This window comes from Oryctolagus cuniculus, chromosome 13, assembly GCF_964237555.1.
Source record: "Oryctolagus cuniculus chromosome 13, mOryCun1.1, whole genome shotgun sequence".
In the NCBI taxonomy this organism is placed as follows: domain Eukaryota; kingdom Metazoa; phylum Chordata; class Mammalia; order Lagomorpha; family Leporidae; genus Oryctolagus; species Oryctolagus cuniculus.
Genome location: NC_091444.1, coordinates 41,869,454 through 41,890,409, shown reverse-complemented (window position 1 = coordinate 41,890,409; position 20,956 = coordinate 41,869,454). Strand labels below are relative to the sequence as shown.

The window sequence follows — 20,956 nt, the reverse complement described above, 5'->3', positions numbered from 1 at the left end:
AAAGATCACATAGGTAAATGGAAGTCAAAAGAGAAAATTGATAAATCTATAACACAGGCAGGTAAGAGACAGCAATTTTTTTTTTTTTTTGCAAAGAAACCATTTATTTAATGACATAAGTACAACTTTAGGAATATAGTGATTCTTCCCATCATACCTGCCCTCCTCCTCCCACTGCCACTCCTCCTCCCTCTCCCATTCCTAGTCTCATTCTCCATTAAGGGGAAAAAAAAATTAAACAGTCAAGTTGAAGTCAAGTGCTGTTCAAGTCATTGCTTCTCAAAGTGTCAATTTCACTGCAACAGATTTTGTTTAAGGTGCTCTATTATCACAGATCAGAGAGAGCATATGCTGTTTGTCCCTTTGGGACTGGCTTATTTCACTCAGTATAATGTTTTCCAGGTTCATTCATTTTGTTGCAAATGACTGTTCATAACTTGCACTTTTTTAAACGCTGTGTAGTATTCCATAGAGTACATATCTCATAATTTCTTTATCCAGTCTTAGGTTGGCAAGCGTTTAGGTTGATTCCATGTCTTAGCTATTATGAATTGAGCTGCAATAAACATGGAGGTGCAGATAACTCTTTTATTTGCTGATTTCATTTCCCTTCAGTAAATTCCCAGGAGTGGGATAGCTGGGTCACATGGTAGGCCTATATTCAGATTTCTGAGGTATCTCCAGACTGATTCCCTTAGTGGTTTTACCAGTTTACATTCCCACCAACAGTGGGTTAGGGTATATTTTTCCCCACATCCTCACCAGCATTTTTTGATTTCTGTATGAAAGCCATTCTAGTTGGGGTGAGGTGAGACATCATTGTTTTGATTTGCATTTCCCTGATGGCTAGTGATCTTAAGCATTTTTTCATGAGTCTATTCGCCATTTGGATTTCCTCTTGAAAAACATCTGTTTAAGTCCTTGGCCCATTTTTTAATGGGTTCTTTGTTTTGTTGTTGTGGAGTTTCTTGATCTCTTTATAGATTCTGGTTATTAATCCTTTATCAGTTGCATTATTTGCAAATAATTTCTCCCATTCTGTCGGTTTTCTCTTTCCTGAGTGTTTCTTTTGCAGTACAGAAGCTTCTCGATTTGATGTAATCCCATCTATTGATTTTGACTTTTACTGCCTGTGCCTCTGGGGTCTTTTCCAAGAACTTTTTGCCTGTGCCAATGTCTTGCAGGGTTTCCCCAATGTTCTCTAATCATTTTATGGTATCAGGTCATAGATTTAGGTCTAGTCTTGGGTTTAGTTTGCTGCTGTTCTTCTAGATCTTGAGGTGCATGGTTAGTTCATTTATTTGGTGCCTTTCCAATTTCTTGATGTAGGCACCGATTGCCATAAACTTTCCTGTAATACTGCTTTTACTGTATTCCATAAATTTTTATATGCTGTATTGTCATCTTCATTTGTTTCCAGAAATTTTTTTATATCTTTTTTTCATTTCTTCTATAACCCACTGTTCATTCAGGAGTATAGTGTTCAGTCTCCATGTTTTGCATATGTTCTAGAGATTCCTGAGTTGCTGATTTCCAGCTTCACTCCATTGTGGTCTCAGAAGATGCGTGGTATGATATAAATTTTTTTGAATTTGCTGAGACTTACCTAGCAGGTGATCAATCCTAGAGAAGGTTCCATGCATAGGTGGAAAGAATGTGTATTCTGCAACTGTAGGAGGAAACAAATCTGTAGATAACTGTTAGGTCCCAATGGTCAATAATGTCAATTTACTCTGTCTCCTTGCTGATTTTCTGTCTGGTTGATCTGTCCATTGCTGAAAAGTAGGGTAGTGAAGTTCCTCAATACTATTGTATTTGAGCCTGTGTCTCCTTTTAGATCCCTTAACATTTCTTTTAAATAGCCATGTGCCCCATAATTAGGTGCATAAATTTATAATAGTTGCATCTTCCTGTTGAATTGATACCTTAATCATTACATAGTGTCCTTCTTTGTATCTTTTAACAGTTTTTGTATTAAAGTCTATTTTGTCTGATATTAGGATGGCTACACCAGCTCCTTTTTGGTTTCTGTTAGCATGGAATATCCTATTCCATCCTTTCACTTTCAGTCTACATGCATCTTTGTTGGTAAGATGTGTTTCTTGTAGGCAGCAAATAGATAGGTTTTATTTAATCCATTCAGCCAGTCTGTGTCTTTTAATTGGAGAGTTGAGGCCATTTATATTCAAGGTGACTATTGATAAGTAATGATTTTGCCCTGCCATTTTCCCTAAAAATTCCTATTTTTTTACTTTGGATTTCCTTTGTATTTATCCTGAGAGTTTTCCTTCCTTTACCTTCTTCTGTATTGATTAGCATGTTTTGTGTTTCTGTGTGCAGCACATCCATATGCATCTTCTGCAGGGCTAGATGGGTAGTGACAAATTATTTTAGTTTCTGTTTGTCATGGAAGGTCTTTATTTCACCTTCATTCATAAATGAGATCTTTGCAGGGTATAGTATTCTGGGTTGACAGTTCTTTTCTTCTTAAGTCTTGGACAAAATGTCGCCATTCTCTCCTAGCCTGTAGGGTTTCTGATGAGATGTCTGCTATAAGTCTAATTGGAGATCCTCTGAAAGTAATCTGGCATTTCTCTCATGCACATTTTCGAATCTTTTCTTTGTTTTACTGCGGAGAATCTGATTACAATGTGTTGTGATAAGGATCTTTTCTGGTCATGTGTATTAGGAATTCTGTGTACTTCCTGTACTTGGATTCACCTTTCTTTCTCCAAATTGGGAAAATTTTGTTATTTCACTGAAAAGACCTTCTAATCCTTTGTCTTTCCATGCCTTCAGGAACTCCTAGAACCTGTATGTTGAGTCATTTAATAGTATCCCATAGATTCCCAACAGTGTTTTTTAGTTTTCTAATTTCTTCTTCTTGTGTTAGGTCTGCATAATTTCCTGTGGTTTGTCTTCTAAGTCAGATATTCTTTCTTCTGCTTCAATTCTGTTGTTAAAGCTCTCCACTATATTTTTGTTTGTTCTATTGAATTCCTCATTTCCAAAATTTCATTTTGATTTCTCTTTAGGATCTCAATTTCATGGGAAAAGTTTTCTTTCATGTCATGTATGGATTTCATTAGTTCATACATTTGCTTCTGATTACTTCTAAGTAATTCTATGATCAATATTTTGAATTCCATTTCTTGCATTTCTTCCTTCACATCATCTTCACAATCTAGAGATGTTTTGTTCTTTTGGGGGTGTCATGTTGTCTTCCTTATTCTTGTTTCTTGGATTGGTGTATTTATTATTCAGCATTTTTGGGGATACTCATTGGTTTGATTTTTGTGCTATGGTGGCTTTTATCTTTTGACTATGTCTGATTGGATTAGTGGAGTGTCTACTTTCAGGGAATATATAGAGGTGTCTGGTGGAAGTGGCCAGAGAGCTCTATTTAATGCTGCAGAGTGTTTGGCATTTAAATCTTTTTTTTAATCAGAAAGGAGATTTCTTCTTGTTTGTTGGTGTAGACTCACCTGAGCTCCTTTCCTCAAAGGAGACCAGTGCCTAAGCACCTGGCCCAGTGAGTATATTATTCGTCCTGCCACAAGGACCACACAAAGGATCTGTGCAGTCCTCAGTATAAGCTCATATTCCCCAGCACAGGGAGCCCTGATGGTGTGGAGCTTCCCACAGTAACTGCCCAATATCCCAGCCACGCCGAGTCCTCCCCATGCAGCCTCAGTGTTTTCACAGTCATGGGCACCCAGCCCCTGTCTATTCTCCCCACCAGACTCAGGAGTCTCTGCTTGGCTGGTTTCTAGGCACGGACACAAGCTCGCACAGCTGTTATATATGTCCAAATTGGTGCTTTCTCTCTGTTAGCGTGTTACAGGACACCTTTGCAGGATGACTGGGGAAAGAGAAAACATGCCTTGCCCCCCCCCCTTTGTTTTTTTCTCCTCTAGTTTGGCAGGTACACTATCCCCCCAGGGGGCTTCAAGCTGGATTCCCTCTTGGTTCTTCCTGCAGCTTTTTCACCAGTAGCTTGGGCTGCTGCAGTCTGATTTCACCATGCTCTCCAAAGCTCCAAAGTGGGGTCCTAAGTTGTCAAGACAGCAATTTATGTACAAGGCAAAGCCAGCAAGGTATTTGACTTGGATAGAAAAATATGATGCAAGAAAAAGTTAGGGAGAATTTACCAGGGAGAGGTGCTGCTAGAGGCAAGAATTTACTGGAATGACAATGGAAATTAATGATATTATGAGTCGAATGAATTAACCACAGCATATCCTCTTTTTTTTTTATTATTATTATTATTATTTTTTTTTGACAGGCAGAGTGGACAGTGAGAGAGAGAGTCAGAGAGAAAGGTCTTCCTTTGCCGTTGGTTCACCCTCCAATGGCCGCCGCGGCCGGCGCGCTGCGACCGGCACACCGCGCTGATCCGATGGCAGGAACCAGGTACTTCTCCTGGTCTCCCATGGGGTGCAGGGCCCAAGCACTTGGGCCATCCTCCACTGCACTCCCTGGCCACAGCAGAGGGCTGGCCTGGAAGAGGGGCAACCGGGACAGAATCCGGCGCCCCGACCGGGACTAGAACCTGGTGTGCCGGCGCCGCTAGGCGGAGGATTAGCCTAGTGAGCCGCGGCGCCGGCCAGCATATCCTCTTAAAGGATTTATTGAAAGCATATGTTTTATTTTCTGCCATCTCAGGTATCTTTAAGTTTTCCTATCTTTTAGCTCACCTTCCAGTCAGAGTACCACTTTACAGGCATGCACTTACACACAAAAATGTGTGCTCTGTTTCAGCACTTACTTAGGGAGATGTTTCTACCCATCCTGATACTAATTACAGTGTGAGCTATGAGGAAGAAATCCCTTGTATAGTGGACACATTGTGTCTTGAAATGTGTAAGATGGCATGATGAATAAACTGAGCATCTTCTCAGAGTTTTTAGTAAAGTCTTTGTTGTGCTAGTTTATTTTTGGTTTGAAGTGATTTTCAAGGTATCAATCCATACTCTCACCCAAGTGTAACTACCACAGAACATTTCTAAACCAAACATACGGTTTTTGTGTACTTGTTTTTGGTTAATTCAACTTATCTTTGTTTTGTTGGTAAAAATTTTAGAGCCAAAGTTGAAAATGTGAGTGAATGTGGATCTTCAGATGGGTAGCATACAAGGAGTCAGAAGATCTTAGGATATAACTATTAACGAATAAAGGCATAAAGAAGTGCCTGCAGAGCAAGAAGTGTCCAGACATAGGAAACCTGATCTTTAAAAAGTTAATGTTATCAACTGGCAAAAAGAAATGGCATCAGGAGTTGATGCTATGGCATAGTGCCTGCAATACCACATCCCATATGGGCCTTCAATAGAAGCGGAAGAAGAATCAAGTTCTGTTATCCAGTGTCGCTCCCCCTCTTCGTGGAGGAACGACATTAAACCCTGCCTAGGCTTCCTATCCGAGTCACGGCACCATTATGTCGCTCCCCCTCTTCGCGGAGGAACGACACAGGACCCTGCGCTGTTCTTTTGTCTGCTTGGCCCTTCCCGGGTTTGCTGCTGGTCCTTCCCGGGTTGGCTACCTCCGTGGAAGGGCGGTAGCCAACCGGGAAGGACCAGCAGCAAACCCGGGAAGGGCCGAGCAAACAAGAACAGCGCAGGGTCCTGTGTCGTTCCTCCGCGAAGACGGGGAGCGACAATCCAGGAGTATTTTTGTCTCTTTATCTCACTCCTGATACCACCTTCCCTCCCACATTTGGTGGTTATTCATGTAAGTGACTGCTTGGTAGACCTGCAATGCAACTACTTAGACATATTATGAATTAAGTGAATTTGTTGAGGCTAATCACAATTTATTGATCTTTTGGAACATAAACCTGGTTTGTAAATGGAGATCTATCCAAAGTGAGTTATTTGCATGAAAGATTACAATTTGTAAAGCACATTACCTCTGTGGCCTGATTAACTATTTGCCATATTCCCAGGAGATAGGCAGAAGCGATCATCAACATTTTGTTCTTAAGAAAACCAACCTTCGTTTGAGTCATTTCTCTAAAGTCAACATAGCTAGTTGTGAGAAGCAAGACTAGATGTGGGGTGTTCTACCAGAAAGCCAATTCAACATTCCCCCCACACCATCCCTTCCCCACCCCACTATCTTGTTGTTAAGGCATAAATCATAAAGAGATACATTTCACCCTTTATAAATTTTACTTTGAACTATTGTTTTTAATTTAGTGGAATAAGAATTTAGTAATTGACTCATTCTAGTTGTTCATTGAAATGCTCTCCATTTTGAATTCTTTAAGGATATATTATTACCTTACTACTTAATTTGATGTCATGTGGACTTAGAAAATAAGGCCAACATATATTTTGTTAACTGTTAAATACTACCAAATTTTTAATTTCAGCAGGACTTTGGTATATTTTCTCTAATTACTTGGCTCAACTTAGTAATCCCAAATTCAGAAGCCAAAATAAACACAAGTGCTCAGCGCCTAAAGAGAATCTTAATATTAGGACTATGCAAAGCATTATGTAAGGACTTTGAAGAACATCTATGGGGTTTTTTTTGTTCCTTTTGTATCTTTTTGGCAGGGGGATGTATTTGGATATGTGCTTTGTATTCAAGTTCCTTTTTTATTGCAATTTTTGTAAAATAGAAATGATAGGGATGGAAGTAAATTGATCAGTATGATCAATTTGACTAAGACAAATGGTGTTAAAACCTAGTTAATTGTCAACTTTCTCTCATGTACAGGATTGGAAGATATTACAATCCCAAGTGCTCAGCCTCTCCACAGTCTCCTTGGAAGCTGTTGTTAGCTCAAATGACAGAAACCTTTTTCCTTTACTTCCTGCTTTTCTGCATTTCTGATATTCGCTTTCTTCCTGCAGTGCTCATTTCAGCTAGTGCATCTGTTAAGAGACCTGCGAGTTCTCCCTTTCATTTTTTAATCTTTCAAAACAGAAGTCAAAATTGGTATATTTTTCCCTTAAAATCCAGCTCTGAATTTTTCACAGTTATGAAATTGTGATGTTATCATTTTATCCATGAAATTCCTATCTGAATAACTTCCTCTCCATCAGCATTCTGTTGCATTAAGTTATTCCTCTCCTCAAACTCTAGGTACTTGACACTTTGAACAATCTGCATTTTTTCTAAGTTAAAAAAACTTATTTTTAAGCAACTTTCTCCCTCAAGTGTTTTAAAAATACAATCTGTGTTGGAATTGGAATATGCTTACTATCATATAACATTCATATTACATATCATAGCTGTTGTGTCTTCTGTTGCTTTCCCCATCTCATATCTCCCATTTTTCTGAGTTTTAAATCTTGTGAAAGTCTGGTTTGTATCATGTGGTTAATATACACAAATGCCTTCAAGTTTTACCTTTTCCTTGAATTTTTTTTAGATTTGAATAATCAACAGTTGTGCTCACACATTTCCTTTGCTGTTGGTATTGAGGTTTTCTATCATTGCGTTTCTATTTCCATAGTCTCTAGAAATTCAGTTGACTAAATGCTAAATGGCCTAGGTTTTATGCAAGTATAGTCTAAATGATCTTTTTCTGTAGAAGTTATCTTTGCAGAATACATGTCCTAAAAAGATATGTATTTTTGAAATCTTCTTATCTTGAGCCTATATTGTCTTTTTGAAGTGTTGAGGAAATTATTTTACACTTTTAATTTTAAAATACTACACTAGTCTGTATAAAAGGTTGTCACTGACTTGATGGTTATGTTATATTTCACAGTGTTTGTGTGTTGGAGATTGGAGATGATATAGGCACCTTAAAATATTTTTATGGAATATTTTTAGTTTCAGATTAATCACATATATGGTGTTACAAAGATGATATTTTTTTGATGTCGCTGTATTTGTCTGTATACAGCCTATTAACTGTTTCTGGGGGTGGCAGCTGGGTTGCAAGATGTGGTTTCTAAGGTAAGGCTGCCAGCCATCAAAACACATGCCATGCTGTGCCTAAAGAACATTACAATATCAGTGGATGTATATGATAGTCCATTAAATGCAGAAACTTATCTAGATAATTGTTCCTGTCTGCTGGTAGCCAAATAAAGCCTGTTTTACATTTGGGCAGTCTGTGACTAAGTAATTTTTCTCTGCATACTCATCCAAGCTGAGCTCCCAAAGCAATAAAAGCTCGAATATTTTCACAGATGCCTTCAAACAATATCTTCATACCTTGAATTTGGATAACAGATTGAAGGATAAGAGTAAATGCATTTTTTAGAATGTACATTTTTAACTATTCCAAATTACTTCAGCCTTTTAGCCAGACCATTCTGTCTTCAAATGGGTAAACTGCTTATGAGATTTAAGAATAGAAGAGACCTTCTTGCAAAGCTAACACCTTCCTTTCTGATAGAGACAGTGTACAGCTGCACATCGTGAAAGGGCGACTGCATACTTTATTCTGCAGTTTCATTATTGGATCAGGACTTTTGGACGTCTTGTTCTCCAAGGCAAGATTGTTTTTCTTAATCATCTAATCCCTGTAAAAGAGATTGTGTTGGAAGCCGATTTCAAGTTGAGACAGTCTTCAGGAATGAGTAAATGGATAGGGGAGTTCAAGCACTGTACATTTAAGGGAATAAATAACTTGCTTGTTTACAACTACTACCATTCCATACTCCCCTGTAAGGTTTGTGTGTGTATGTGTGTGTGACATTCTATTGCATCATCAGAATTTTTGCAATTTACCAGTGTTATTTATTTCCTCATCAAGCTGTTCCCTCACCAGAAAAAAAAGGAATATTTTCCATGTAATAGTCATCAACAGTTGATTCTACTTTGCATTTGCATTTCAACTTTTAATTTATTTTTCTTTAAAGCTGTGGCTTTTATTTAAATCGACAAATATTGGATTTGTTTTCTTATTCTTATTGTCACTTAGCTAAATAAGAGTGGATCACTAACACTGTTTCAAGAAGCCAAATAACATTGTGAGAAAACATATTTAAGATTAAAAATAATGTTTTAAAATTTTTATTTGAAAAGTACAGAGATCTCCCATGTGCAGTTTTCCTCTCTAAATGCCAGCAGCAGCCAGGACTGGGCCAGGCTGAAGCTAGAGTCCAGAACTCCATCTGAATCTCCCACGTGGGGTTCAGAGACCCAAGTACGTGAGCCATACCTGCTGCCTCCCAGGGTGTGCATTAGCGGGAAGCTGGATTGAAGTAGCTGGTACTTGAACCAAGCACTCTAATATGGAATGTGAATGTCGTAAGCCGCTATGCCAAACACCCACTCCAAGAATTATTTTAATTGGGTTCCTACTGGGAATTAAAAGGTTCACCTTGTTTGAAAGATACAGCTAATTACTAAGTTGTTTTTTTCTAATCTTAAGTAGAAATTTGTAAGACTGTTTAAAAAAGAATTTGATTTTAAAGTTTCATTGGAGTCCTTTTATGGTTAATTTTTATTTAAAACTAAACTTGAAAATAAATCTTTGTATGCCAAGGAACCTAATATAAGGAAATGTCTAATAATAGTCTTCAGTGCTAAAATAAACATTATGCTGTTTCTTAACTCTTTCCATCTCTATTATTTTTCCCTGGAATCTGACAGCAAAAACAGCACTTCTTGAACTAAATTCTTATTTCAGATTCTTTTTTTCCCTAGATAATGGATTCATACCTGATTCACTTCTAGAAGACGTTATGAAAGCATTGGATCTTGTTTCAGATCCTGAATAGTAAGCTAAATAAGAATTATTATTAAGCCAACTCAAAAAAGATTCCATTAAGTTTAAAACGTACATTTTAGCCTTTTAAAAAATTCTAAATTTGAACATACAAATCATAGCAATGTATATAAAGCAAAGGTTTATGAAAAAGACAAATTCTGTATTATAGCTGAGACTTAGCATATTCCAAGTGAGCTTCCTCTCCAACCCTGTACTTACTGTCCTGCTTTCTTATAAAAGTGCTAAAAACATAAATGTCCTTTTCTTTAAGTATATCTTTTCCCTATATAGAGAGAAGTGTTATATACTATATATATCTTTAATGACTTCAATGAAAATAATGGTAGTTCTATTTAATGTAGATATTGCTAAATTGCTGTGCTTAAATAAATGACCACCTCGCCAGTGTTAAGTGATTGAATTAGTTGCTGTGAAAGCTTTGTGGCTGCAACACAATACTGAACATAAATGTTTCAGTATTTCCTTAATATCCTTTCATTGTCTTCATTCTCACTGTTGAGTTTCATACATTGTTACACCTATAGCTTCCTCCATAGGTGTAGGATATTTATTATCCCTGAGAAAATGACTCTCAAGTTAGAAGTATTGATCAAATGAGAAATAAAGGTCACCTAGGATCTTTTTGTTTCTGTACAATCTATTTTTCCCTTTAAGTTTTTTCTGACAGTGAGCAGACAAGTTTGCTGACAATATAAAATGTAGAAAAAAGCAATATGAAACATTGGTATACACGGTGTGTAGAATTTGGTACCATTCTGACTTAATGAGTTCAGCTGTACTTTTCTTAAAAGTAGGAAACATTAATAAACTAGTTATATTTGGAATGATATCTTGCTATCTGGAGACATGATTTTATTTGTTGTTTAGTCATAATTAAAGAAGAAAAGTTAAGAGAAGGTTGAACTAGTCCATTAAATGTTTTAACACCACTTAGGTTTCTTTTCAACCAATTTCCAGGTACAAACCATTTTGTTTATACTCCTCTAATTTGCAAAAAAATTGAACTCAGGTAATTTTGGTTACTAGTGATTCTTAAAATGGGTAAGTAGAAGAAGGAAGGGTTAATTTGTTTTCAAAATTTCATACATGTAACTATATATCATCTACTTAATTTCCCTTGAAAGTTAGTACAGATAATACTTCTTGTGTTACAAAATTAGTATAATTGATTCAGTCTAATTTTCTAGAAGGAGTTGGAAGATTAGACTGTTATTCCCTCTATTTCAGATTAGTCATATTTTTAATTTGTGATGGCTCATCAACTCAGTCCTACTAAGGATTAATTTATTAAAATATATATTAAGTGTATTATGACCTTGTCTTTGTTTCATATCATAACCTCCTGGCCTTACTCAGAGCCATTAAAGTGTCATATCATTTGTGTTGTAAAATATAAGACATCTAGGGTTAATAATAGTAACAGGCCCACTCCAGCATCTCACAGGGCCAGTACTGCCTGCAACAGGGTGAGGCACCCAACCCTGAAGTTTGCTCAGCCGGGACGCAACTTTCACGAACCTTAAATCGAAGCTTGTGCTTAGAAGAAAACAGCTAAACTCCCTGTATGGAAGAGCTACCTGGTAACTGACCCATGCTGTATCTGGCCTGTGCCACTGGCTTATTCCTAACTCTGTCACAGCACTGCCAGAATAAACTGAGCAACAGACGGTGATGCAAATTCAACCAAAGGGGAGAAGTTGTTTAACCAGGACAACCTGAAACCCCTGAACATGACACTTTGTGTGTTGTAATAATAAACTGTAAATGCCATGTTAAATATGGCTTGAGAGAACATGGAAAATAAACCTTTCTGAAGACACTTTTTCATTTTCAAAACCCTTCAAACTGCAGTGCATTTTCTCTGCCACCTTTCTAGTTATACATGACAGCACTTTCACCAGCCTTGGCTACACGTAAATGGTAAAAGCTATGCAAAGCAGCCCTGCTAATGTTAGGCTGCTACCAGACCATACAGTACCTGCCACCTACTGTAATCCACTGCACTGTAACTCTTGGAGAATCTTGCCTCTTTAACCCTCAAGTTACATTGTCTAAGGATTTTAAAACTATCTCATTTAATTCTTTAACATTTTTCTGCTTGAGATTAAAACAAACTTTTAAATTCAGTGCTTCTTTAATTGTTAAATTCAGGCATACCTATGAAGCAAAGAGAATTTGCCTTTGGGAGGTTACAAGCCTGAGGGTTTAGTTTTTAAATTACTTTACCTAATAAGGAACAATATTCCAAAGTCATAGTCATGATTTAAATTTTAAATAGTAACAGATTACTCTGGTTTAAAAATAACCAAGTTTTGGCAAATTAGATGTCATTCCTTTGTATTTGTCATTAAGGTTCTAAAAAGAACGATCCTTAGGATTTTTGGCAGGCAGATGTGTTACAATACCAGTAGTTTTAATCATGAAAGAAGAAAAGTAAGCCTTTTTTCCTTTTTATCCACTTTTTTTCCTTTTTTCTTCCAATAGCATAAATCTCATGAAGAATAAATTAGATCCAGAAGGATTAGGAATCATATTGTTGGGTCCATTTCTTCAAGAATTTTTTCCTGATCAGGTAATATAGTCAACGTCTATTGTTTTGTTCTGTTGGTATGATTATTTGATTGCTTTGGCATTTTTTCTACTCCTTTAAAAATGTTCTTACATGCAGATATGAGACTTTACTATTATGTAGACAGCTTCCCATACAGCAAGGACAGAAGGCTATGTATGTCCCAGTATATTAATGGCAGAATCTTGACAGGGGTGAGGAGTGGCAGAAGATACTGCATACAGTAATATATACATAAAATGAGGTTTTTTTTAAAAGAAGGATAAAGTTTAGAAGCACAAAGGTACTTTACAAATTTTGTGAAAAAATAGAATTACAGTATCAATTTATTTTGGCACACAAAAGATGAAATCCATGAATAGTTTACAATATGCATTTTCTATGAACTTTCTACAGAACTCTCATGCATTGATTTTAAAATTTTTACACTAAAATAAACTTAGGCCTGCGCCGCGGCTCAGTAAGCTAATCCTCCGCCTGCGGCGCTGGCAACCCGGGTTCTAGTCCCGGTTGCCCCTCTTCCAGGCCAGATCTCTGCTGTGGCCTGGGAAGGCAGTAGAGGATGGCCCAAGTGCTTGGGCCCTGCACCCCATGGGAGACCAGGAGAAGCACCTGGCTCTTGCCTTTGGATCAGCACGGTGTGCCGGCCGCAGCACGGCGGCCATTGGAGGGTGAACCAATGGCAAAGGAAGACCTTTCTCTCTGTCTCACTGTCCACTCTGCCTGTCAAAAAATAAATAAACATCTTTTAATTACATTTTCCATGGGCTGTTTGATGTATGCTTGTATGGGAATAAAAGGAAATATTCACTTTGACTACTCTAACCCCCACTTGCCTTCTCTTGTTAAAGAGGTTAGCGTGTAGCTTCATAGAACTTTTTTAGATACTTGGAGAAAATATAATGAACCTGAATTTCAGGTGAGTTGCAGTTGAATGGAAGAAAAATCTTTGGAGCTGTGTTGTTCATATTTGTGACCTGCCCTCCATTGGATTTAGTTAATAGGAATTGATCTAAGTCTTGGTTCTGTCTGCATCATCATTAAGCCAATCCTCTATTCTCTAGCTGTCTTATCTTGGTTCCATATTTAAGTGAAGAATTTTACTACTAAACCCAAATGTTCAGTTAGCTATAGAGCTATAGATTATGGTCATTTCATCAGATACTAGCCTAGTTTAAGTTGAAGTTAACTGTTTTAAGAGAAATTCTTGCCAGTTTCTATTCTATCTTTTTTTGTAGAACAGATATATTAACAAGAAGAAAAATGATATAATTGTCAATTTGGTATCTCAGACTTAAATTGTCTTCCGAGTATTAAGTATTACTGGCATTCAGTCTTGTTCTTTTTTTTAAAAGTTGGGGGTGGGGGACTTCTGTCTCAAATCTGTTATCTTTTGTGGATATTGTGAGTAGAGAAAATGAGTGAAGTAAAATTCAAAAAGTAAAAGACTGTCACAGTCTAGGCTTGGAGCTTTTTAACCTTTGAAAAATAACATTTTCTGATATTAGAAAAACTATTGGATTATGATATCTTATTCACATTCCAACTACTAGGGTTATTTTTGAAAGTTTTTTTAATCCAATATTATGTTTTGATATATTGGTAAGTGCTTAATAAACAGCTTTTTTGTTTAAAGATTTATTTATTTGAGAGGTAGAGTTACAGACAGTGAGGGGGAGAGACAGAAAGGTCTTCCATCTGCTGGTTCACTCCCCAAATGGCCACAATGGCCGGAGCTGCGCCAATCTGAAGCCAGGAGCCAGGACCTTCTTCCCAGTCTCCCGCGCAGGTGCAGGGGCCCAAGCACTTGGGCCATCCTCCACTGCCTTCCCAGGCCACAGCAGAGAGCTGGACTAGAAGAGGAGCAACCAGGACAGAATCCGGCACCCCAACCAGGACTAGAACCCGGGGTGCCGGCGCCACAGGTGGAGGATTAGGCAAGTGAGCTGCAGCGCTGTCCAAACTTTTGTTTATAATATCAGAAGTTTCTGCCATTTATTAAACTCATGCTATACACCAGACCCTATGTATCTCAGAAATTATTTTCTCCCTTTTAGCCTGTGGAAACTGAGGGTGAGAGAATGTAAAATTGCTTAAGATCATACAACTAATAATGGCTGATTCAAGAGTCCAATGTAGCTCTAATGCCAGAGTCTAAACACTTTTCACTCTGTGTTGCATTACTTTTTTTGGTGTTCTATGCCAATTGTTTATTAATAAAAAGAATAAATTGTTCTCCATTTATAGTAAAATGTTTTTTAAATTAAAATATATTAACTCTGGAATTCAAGAACTTTATTTAAAATTCATCAGTCATATATATAATTAAGAAAATGATCAGTTACTGATTTTTTCCAGTTTGTGTCAAGCATTTAGAGTAGAATACAGAAAGTTATAAAAGAGCTTTGGTTTTAGTTGGGAATATAAGACATGAAAAGTTAAAAATCAGTTAAAATTCTGAAGGTGTCTTTCAAAACAACAATAAAAGATGCAAGATATGAATCCTTTTCAGTCATACAGCTGAATTATAAAGGTTCGAAGGTAATAAAGAACCCACCCAGTATGTTCAGGAAAGACGGTACAGAAAAGGTCCATTTCAACCAGGCCTTGGAAAAGCAGACACAAGGAAGAACAGAGTATTAGAGAGAGGAGTTCAAAAAAAAATTGTGAATGTGAGAAAGGCCCACAAAAGGTCTTTTCCTGGGAAAACGAGTCATATGCTTGTCTACAACAATTAGGAAAGAGAAATAGTTGGAGTGATAGGACTAAACAGTAGATTGAGTCCTGTGTTATTTTTAGGATTCTTGGTTGCAAACCACAGAAGCGCAGTCTGAGTAGGCTGAGTGGACAGGAAGTGTCCAGATGGGAGTGGGTAGCGCAGAGGAAATGAAGCAGCACCTGGAAGCTGGCGCTCAGGCTTCCCTCTCGAGCATAGGCCCTCTCTCTCCATTCCTTTCTCACTGTAAAGTGACCGTCATTCTCTTAGCCCATCTTTCTCTAAGAACTGAAACCAGAGGGGCCAGTACCTCTCTTCCTTTAGTTCCAACTTTAAGAATTCTTCAAGGGGGTCTCTGGCCTGCTTGCATGATGTGCAATGGCCAGGGAGAGCAGGAGGTGGTACAGACAGGCAGGCTCTATCAGAGGCCCTGCAGGAAATCTGCTTCAGTGAGGTTAGACCAGCAATGGCCTTGATGAATACTAGGTTGAGAGTTGAACTTAACTCTAGCTAATTCAAAACCATGGTAAGCACAGTGGGAATAACATCAGTTTTTCTGAAAGTTTGTGAAAAAAAAGGTGCATGGAAAATGTAATTTTGTTTTCATTGCAAAAAATTTGTGAAATCCATGCATAAAAGTTCATGGAAATGAGTATTATGGAAAACCCATGCATAGATTTCAAAATTTATTTTGCACCAAAAAACTTTAATTTCATTTTTCCACTTTTTGAAGTACCCACATATTAAAGTCAGTTTAGCCACTGTGTATTCTCATTTCCCACAATACTGTTTTTACTAGTTAAAAGTTTTAATATTCAGTGATTCAATATTCAATATTTCAATGATTGTTTGAAACAAAGGCTCCTTATTCAATGTTGTTGACAAAACTGGAAACTTGGTGCATGCATATTTGTGATTTGAGTAAAAGTGATTCCCTGCTCTTCTGTATTAAGAATAATTTATAAAAAGGAGATACGGTTTAAAATTTTATCCTTTTAAAATATATAGTAATATATGCACTTAATTAAAAATTTGAACTGCAGAAAAGCTTGTAGTGGAAACCAACACTTTCCTACTTCCCAGTATCTTCTGTGTTTAAGTTTTCTGCTTACCAAGCTATTGTTTCCCCTATCAAAAGGTGAAGATTTTAGTTTTAATATTTCTTTATTTTGTATAGGGCTCAAGTGGTCCAGAATCTTTCACTGTCTACCACTACAATGGATTGAAGCAATCAAATTATAATGAAAAGGTATGATAATTCACATGTAATTTGTGTTTAACTGGATTGATGAAAGAAACATAATGGTATATAACAGTGTTTCATCCCATACACTTGTTATCTAAAAAGATTTTTCCAGAAGTCTCTATACTATCACAGTATAATTTAGAGCTAGTCATATTTTGATTTGACTAGTACAGTAAGAAGGTATTTCAAAAAAGTTTATATTGGTGCAAAGAAACTTGAAGTTCATGCCGTTTTTTCATGATACACATTTTCCATAGCCTTCTTGACAACCTCTTGTACATGATACTCTACATTGGTGTTTGGACCAAGAGTTTCAGTACAATAAAATTACTTTGTCTATATGCATATCGTTACCCTTGCCTTTGCACATTTTTCTGAATCTACATTTGTGGTTAGTCCATTGAAAGTTGTTACTGACTCCTTTAAATGGAGAAAGGGGTAATGGTGAGATTTCTACTGAGAAAAGTGTTTTAAAGGATTAAAATAAATAACCATAATGGTTAGCATTTATGGAGCATTTACCTGGAATTGTATTGCATACTCTGTTTATCTTAGATTCCTATTACTTTATGAAGTAGTATTGTCTGTACATTCTCATTTAACAGAGGGGGAAAACCAAAGCACAGAGAGTTAAGCAACTCAATCCCAGCTCTGCCATGTCCTAACTGCTGGACTTGGGGTGAGTCTGGTTGTCAGTCTCGGAGCCTGTACTCTTACCCATTATGCTTTACTGCTTTCCTTTGTAAATCATTGACGAAGGCACTTAGTGATTCCTTTCCAGATGTATTCAACTGACTTAAAGCAAAAGTTTGATCTCACCAATTCACCCTTTATTAAATATTAGCTTTGTGTATACATGTGATATGTCTGTTATATTTCATCTATTTAAGTAACAGTAGATGTAGCTGATAGTTGAAAAAACAGTGCCTAACTTTCCCTTTTAATTTGATCAATCCATGCTGGTTTCACAAGTTTTCATAAGTGAGAAAGGCTGCAGACAATAGATCATAATGTTAATTAAATACATGATTTTAGTTAGGCCAAATCTAAAAGGTATTTACTCTTATTTTCATAATAAAATGTAAATTCAAGGTTTTTTAAGTACAGAGATCTTTTTGCAAGAACAGATTTTATTGATATACATAGTGAAGAATATAAATTGTTAAGAAAATTTGGATTTCCTAGGTGCTTCATCTAGAATTTAAAGTTTTGCATAGCTTTGTGATATGAGTTACTTAATAGTCACTAATTATTCACTGACATCATTCCTGCAAGGTAGGTCAAATATAACCCATATTTTACAGATGTGGCATCTGAGACAGGGAGATTAAAGTGACTCACCTAAGGTCACGTAGCAAGTCATTGGCAGAGCAGGGGTGGAACTGAGTTCCTGATTCCCAAACTGTGGGGAGCAACTCGAACTAGACTGTTACTGGAATTAAGACTTATTCTATGCATCTGCTCTCCTACAATATGGCGCTGAGAAGGGAGAAGCAGCTTCTACACAGCTGCCTCCAGTTCAACCAATAAACAGCAGGACCTGCTCCTGATTGGAGGAGAGCAGCGTACTCGGCGTGTGGGTAGCAGAGTTGGGATTGGCGGAAGAGGACTATAAAGGAGGAGAGAGACAACATGCACGGGGAACATCTAAGGGGAACATCTGAGGGAACACCTGAGCAGCCCCCGAGAGAGCCGGCCGGCGGTGTGCCGCTCCCCCGCGGAAGTGGGGAAAGTGGCGGGGGGAACCGCCCTTCCACGGAGGTGGAAGGGACGGTAGCCAACCCGGGAAGGACCAGCAGCCAACCCGGGAAGAACCAGCAGCAAACCCGGGAAGGGCCGAGCAGACGAAAGAACAGCGCAGGGTCCTGTGTCGTTCCTCCACGAAGACGGGGAGCGACACCAAACCTGTCCTCGGTCTGTTGGTGACACTACCTGTATATAGTACGTTTCAAATCATGCTTTGAACAAGCATCTCACATACTAACCAAAAGATCAAAAATCAAAGAACATGGAATATTATAGAAATAGTCTGTCACTGTAAGTTATAAAGCTAGGCATACATGTCCAAAGCCTAAGAGTCAGAAATACGGTAGACCCCATAGTAAGGCAGTATTTAAAATATTTTAGGGAACAAAAGGAGAATGCTGGCAAAGCAGATGAGAGCTTGAGCCTCAAGGCACCCAAGGCTAGGTGAGGCCACTCAAGGAAGGTCCTAGTACTCTGCCCAAATAATTCTGCTCTGATGCTATGAATAAATTAAGTTCTTTGTGAAAAACAAGCCACATCTTATTTGTTAAGTAAGTTCTATGCTTTATGGACAACTTTTCAAAAAGGTCGTTCTGCTTTTGGGAAAGGGAAAAGCAGGAGCTGAGCTTGTCATAGTAAATTTACTTCATCAGCTCTAGAAAGAAACTAATACATTAGCCCACATAGATCCAAAATAGGTCTTTAGAGCTTCCTAAAAAATGAAACTTATGAAACCAAGTTGTCTAGCTTAGTAATATATTCTATTTCTGTTTAATGTGTTTGTAAGAGAGCTCCCATTTGAGCTAATAAAGTTGTTGCTTTATACATGCTTTGGAAGAAGGCAGTCTGTCCAAGTTATACAGAGTTAGAATTCTCTTGGTGCAAGAGGAAATATATGGCTGAGTGCTCTACTATACACAGTGGGCCCTTGCTGGAATGAGCTAAGATTTTTGTTGGTGTATTATGTCATAGAAACTTTTTTTCCTGATTTTATATTTTATGTGATCATTACCACTACCTGAAAAGTCTCTGATTTGTTTGGTTTGTTAGCCTGTTTTTCTGACCTGAAATCTTTTTCTCCATCACTTTTCATGCATTACAAAATATACTCATGAGCTGCATTTCAAAGAAAATCTAATACAATAGCAAATTTCATTGACAAACACACAAATTGTTTTCAGCTCTAAGAAGACAATACTTTATTTTCTCCTTTCAATTTAAGTCCTCCTCAGAATAGAAAGCTATAATTCTATTATAGCTTTCCATCTCATGAGGCAGCATAAGCACTCCAGCGCTTCAATATAAAAACAGTAGTAACTATGTTCATACAAGAAAATGTCCTTCAAATGGTATATATCATTTGAAGAATGATTTTTCTTTTATTGGAAACGATCTGTATTATGTTTTGTGATTCTCATATTTTTCTCTAGAGCATGAATCACCTTGTCACCTTGGAATTAAAATTTGTATCACTATCTAATTTACAAATTTATTTCCATATTAATCAGTAAGCAAATACTCCCGCTCATAATTTATCAAACTAAAAGTTCCACATGAAACAGTAAGTAATACTTTATTTGCCAGTCTGTCAAAACTGTTTTATCCCACCTCAGAATTTGCTAAGGATATCAGTTGACTTTTGTGGCTTTATTTTGTTCAACAGGTAATGTACGTAGAAGGAACTGCAGTCGTTATGGGTTTTGAAGATCCCATGCTACAGACGGATGACACTCCTATTAAACGCTGTCTCCAGACCAAATGGCCATACATCGAACTGCTCTGGACCACAGATCGCTCTCCTTCACTAAACTGATTTGTCTAAGTATTTATAAGGAAAATCTTAGTAACAGATGTGGAAAGATTCAAGACTGGCAATTGGCTAAATTAAGCTAAACACTGGTATCATTGATTAACTGTAAATAACAAAAACACATATTCAGTGTTTAAGATATGTTTAAATTATTTGTTTTAAAGCTTTATTTTAAAGATTATCCTATTTTAGCCCTTTGTGTGAAATTTACTAACAAAATTAAGCATTAATCAAAGTATCACTTTTGCAGTCAGATAATTGGTCATTTACTTATAAATTATATAATTCTATGGAATTTGTATATTACAAACAATAGTTGCTATTTATAAACTTTGGGTTTAATTCATTCAGGCATATTTTATTGTTTGAATGATCTGGCTTGTAATATATCAGTCTTCACATTGAAATGCAGAAGAGTTAATTCTTTTCTAAACTGTTTTCATTAGAAATATTGATAAATTATTAGCCCAGATCCTTTGACAATTGGGATAAGTATGGCATGTTTACGAAGCATAAGAACTATAAAGAACCATTACTATTTACTCACAAATGTATACAGGATGTATTTTTAAGAATGATAGACAAGAGAATCTGTTTAATAGTCTTAACACTGTTAATTTTCACTGTAGTGCCCAGTATACTTTTCCAAATTTGTCCAAACAGCCCTGTAAGCCAGCTTTCTTGTATATTTATAAATGTGATAAATGCATGAGAACATCTGTTATTACATTAGTATATTGCATTATTTATTATGATCCTAGTTGATGGCCTAAATAAACACTTTTTTCTTTAACTTTACTCTTGTGTTTTTTATACTAATGGCTTAAAATATTATTAAACATTTCTGTCTACCAACTCTGAGAACACAGAATACAACAAATGCTTAATGGCCTCGGGCCCTTGAGAGAGATACCCAAGAGCTCTGCTAACTCACACAGCCAGAAGCATGAGAACCTGGGTGGCCGCTGTCAGGATTAGTGAACAAAGATACAGAAGCTTCATCCTGTTTAACCTGTTTGTTCAAAACTGAACTTTACCTTCAATTGTATACTTCTGTGTTGTGTGACTCACTGTTCAGGGTTTTGTTTTATACACATACACAATTACAATATGAAATTTTAGCTTAGGAAAATGTAGCATCAGATTTATATGCACAAAGGTACTTCAAA

The 20,956-nt window shown here is 37.0% G+C and overlaps 1 protein-coding gene across 8 annotated transcripts in view; it reads left to right on the top strand.

The window, feature by feature from the left end:
• Positions 1 to 20,585, top strand: part of MINDY3 (MINDY lysine 48 deubiquitinase 3) — an 89,497-nt gene extending 68,912 nt beyond the window's left edge. For all 8 annotated transcript variants that reach the window (XM_051821431.2, XM_002717426.5, XM_070055448.1 and 5 more), the window contains 4 exons: positions 9,616 to 9,688; positions 12,185 to 12,272; positions 16,163 to 16,234; positions 19,641 to 20,585. In XM_051821431.2, coding sequence (XP_051677391.1) covers positions 9,616 to 9,688; positions 12,185 to 12,272; positions 16,163 to 16,234; positions 19,641 to 19,790 — 383 coding nt within the window. In that variant the 3' untranslated portion in view covers positions 19,791 to 20,585. The remainder of the gene's footprint in view (positions 1 to 9,615; positions 9,689 to 12,184; positions 12,273 to 16,162; positions 16,235 to 19,640) is intronic.
• The last annotated feature ends 371 nt before the right edge of the window (positions 20,586 to 20,956 follow it).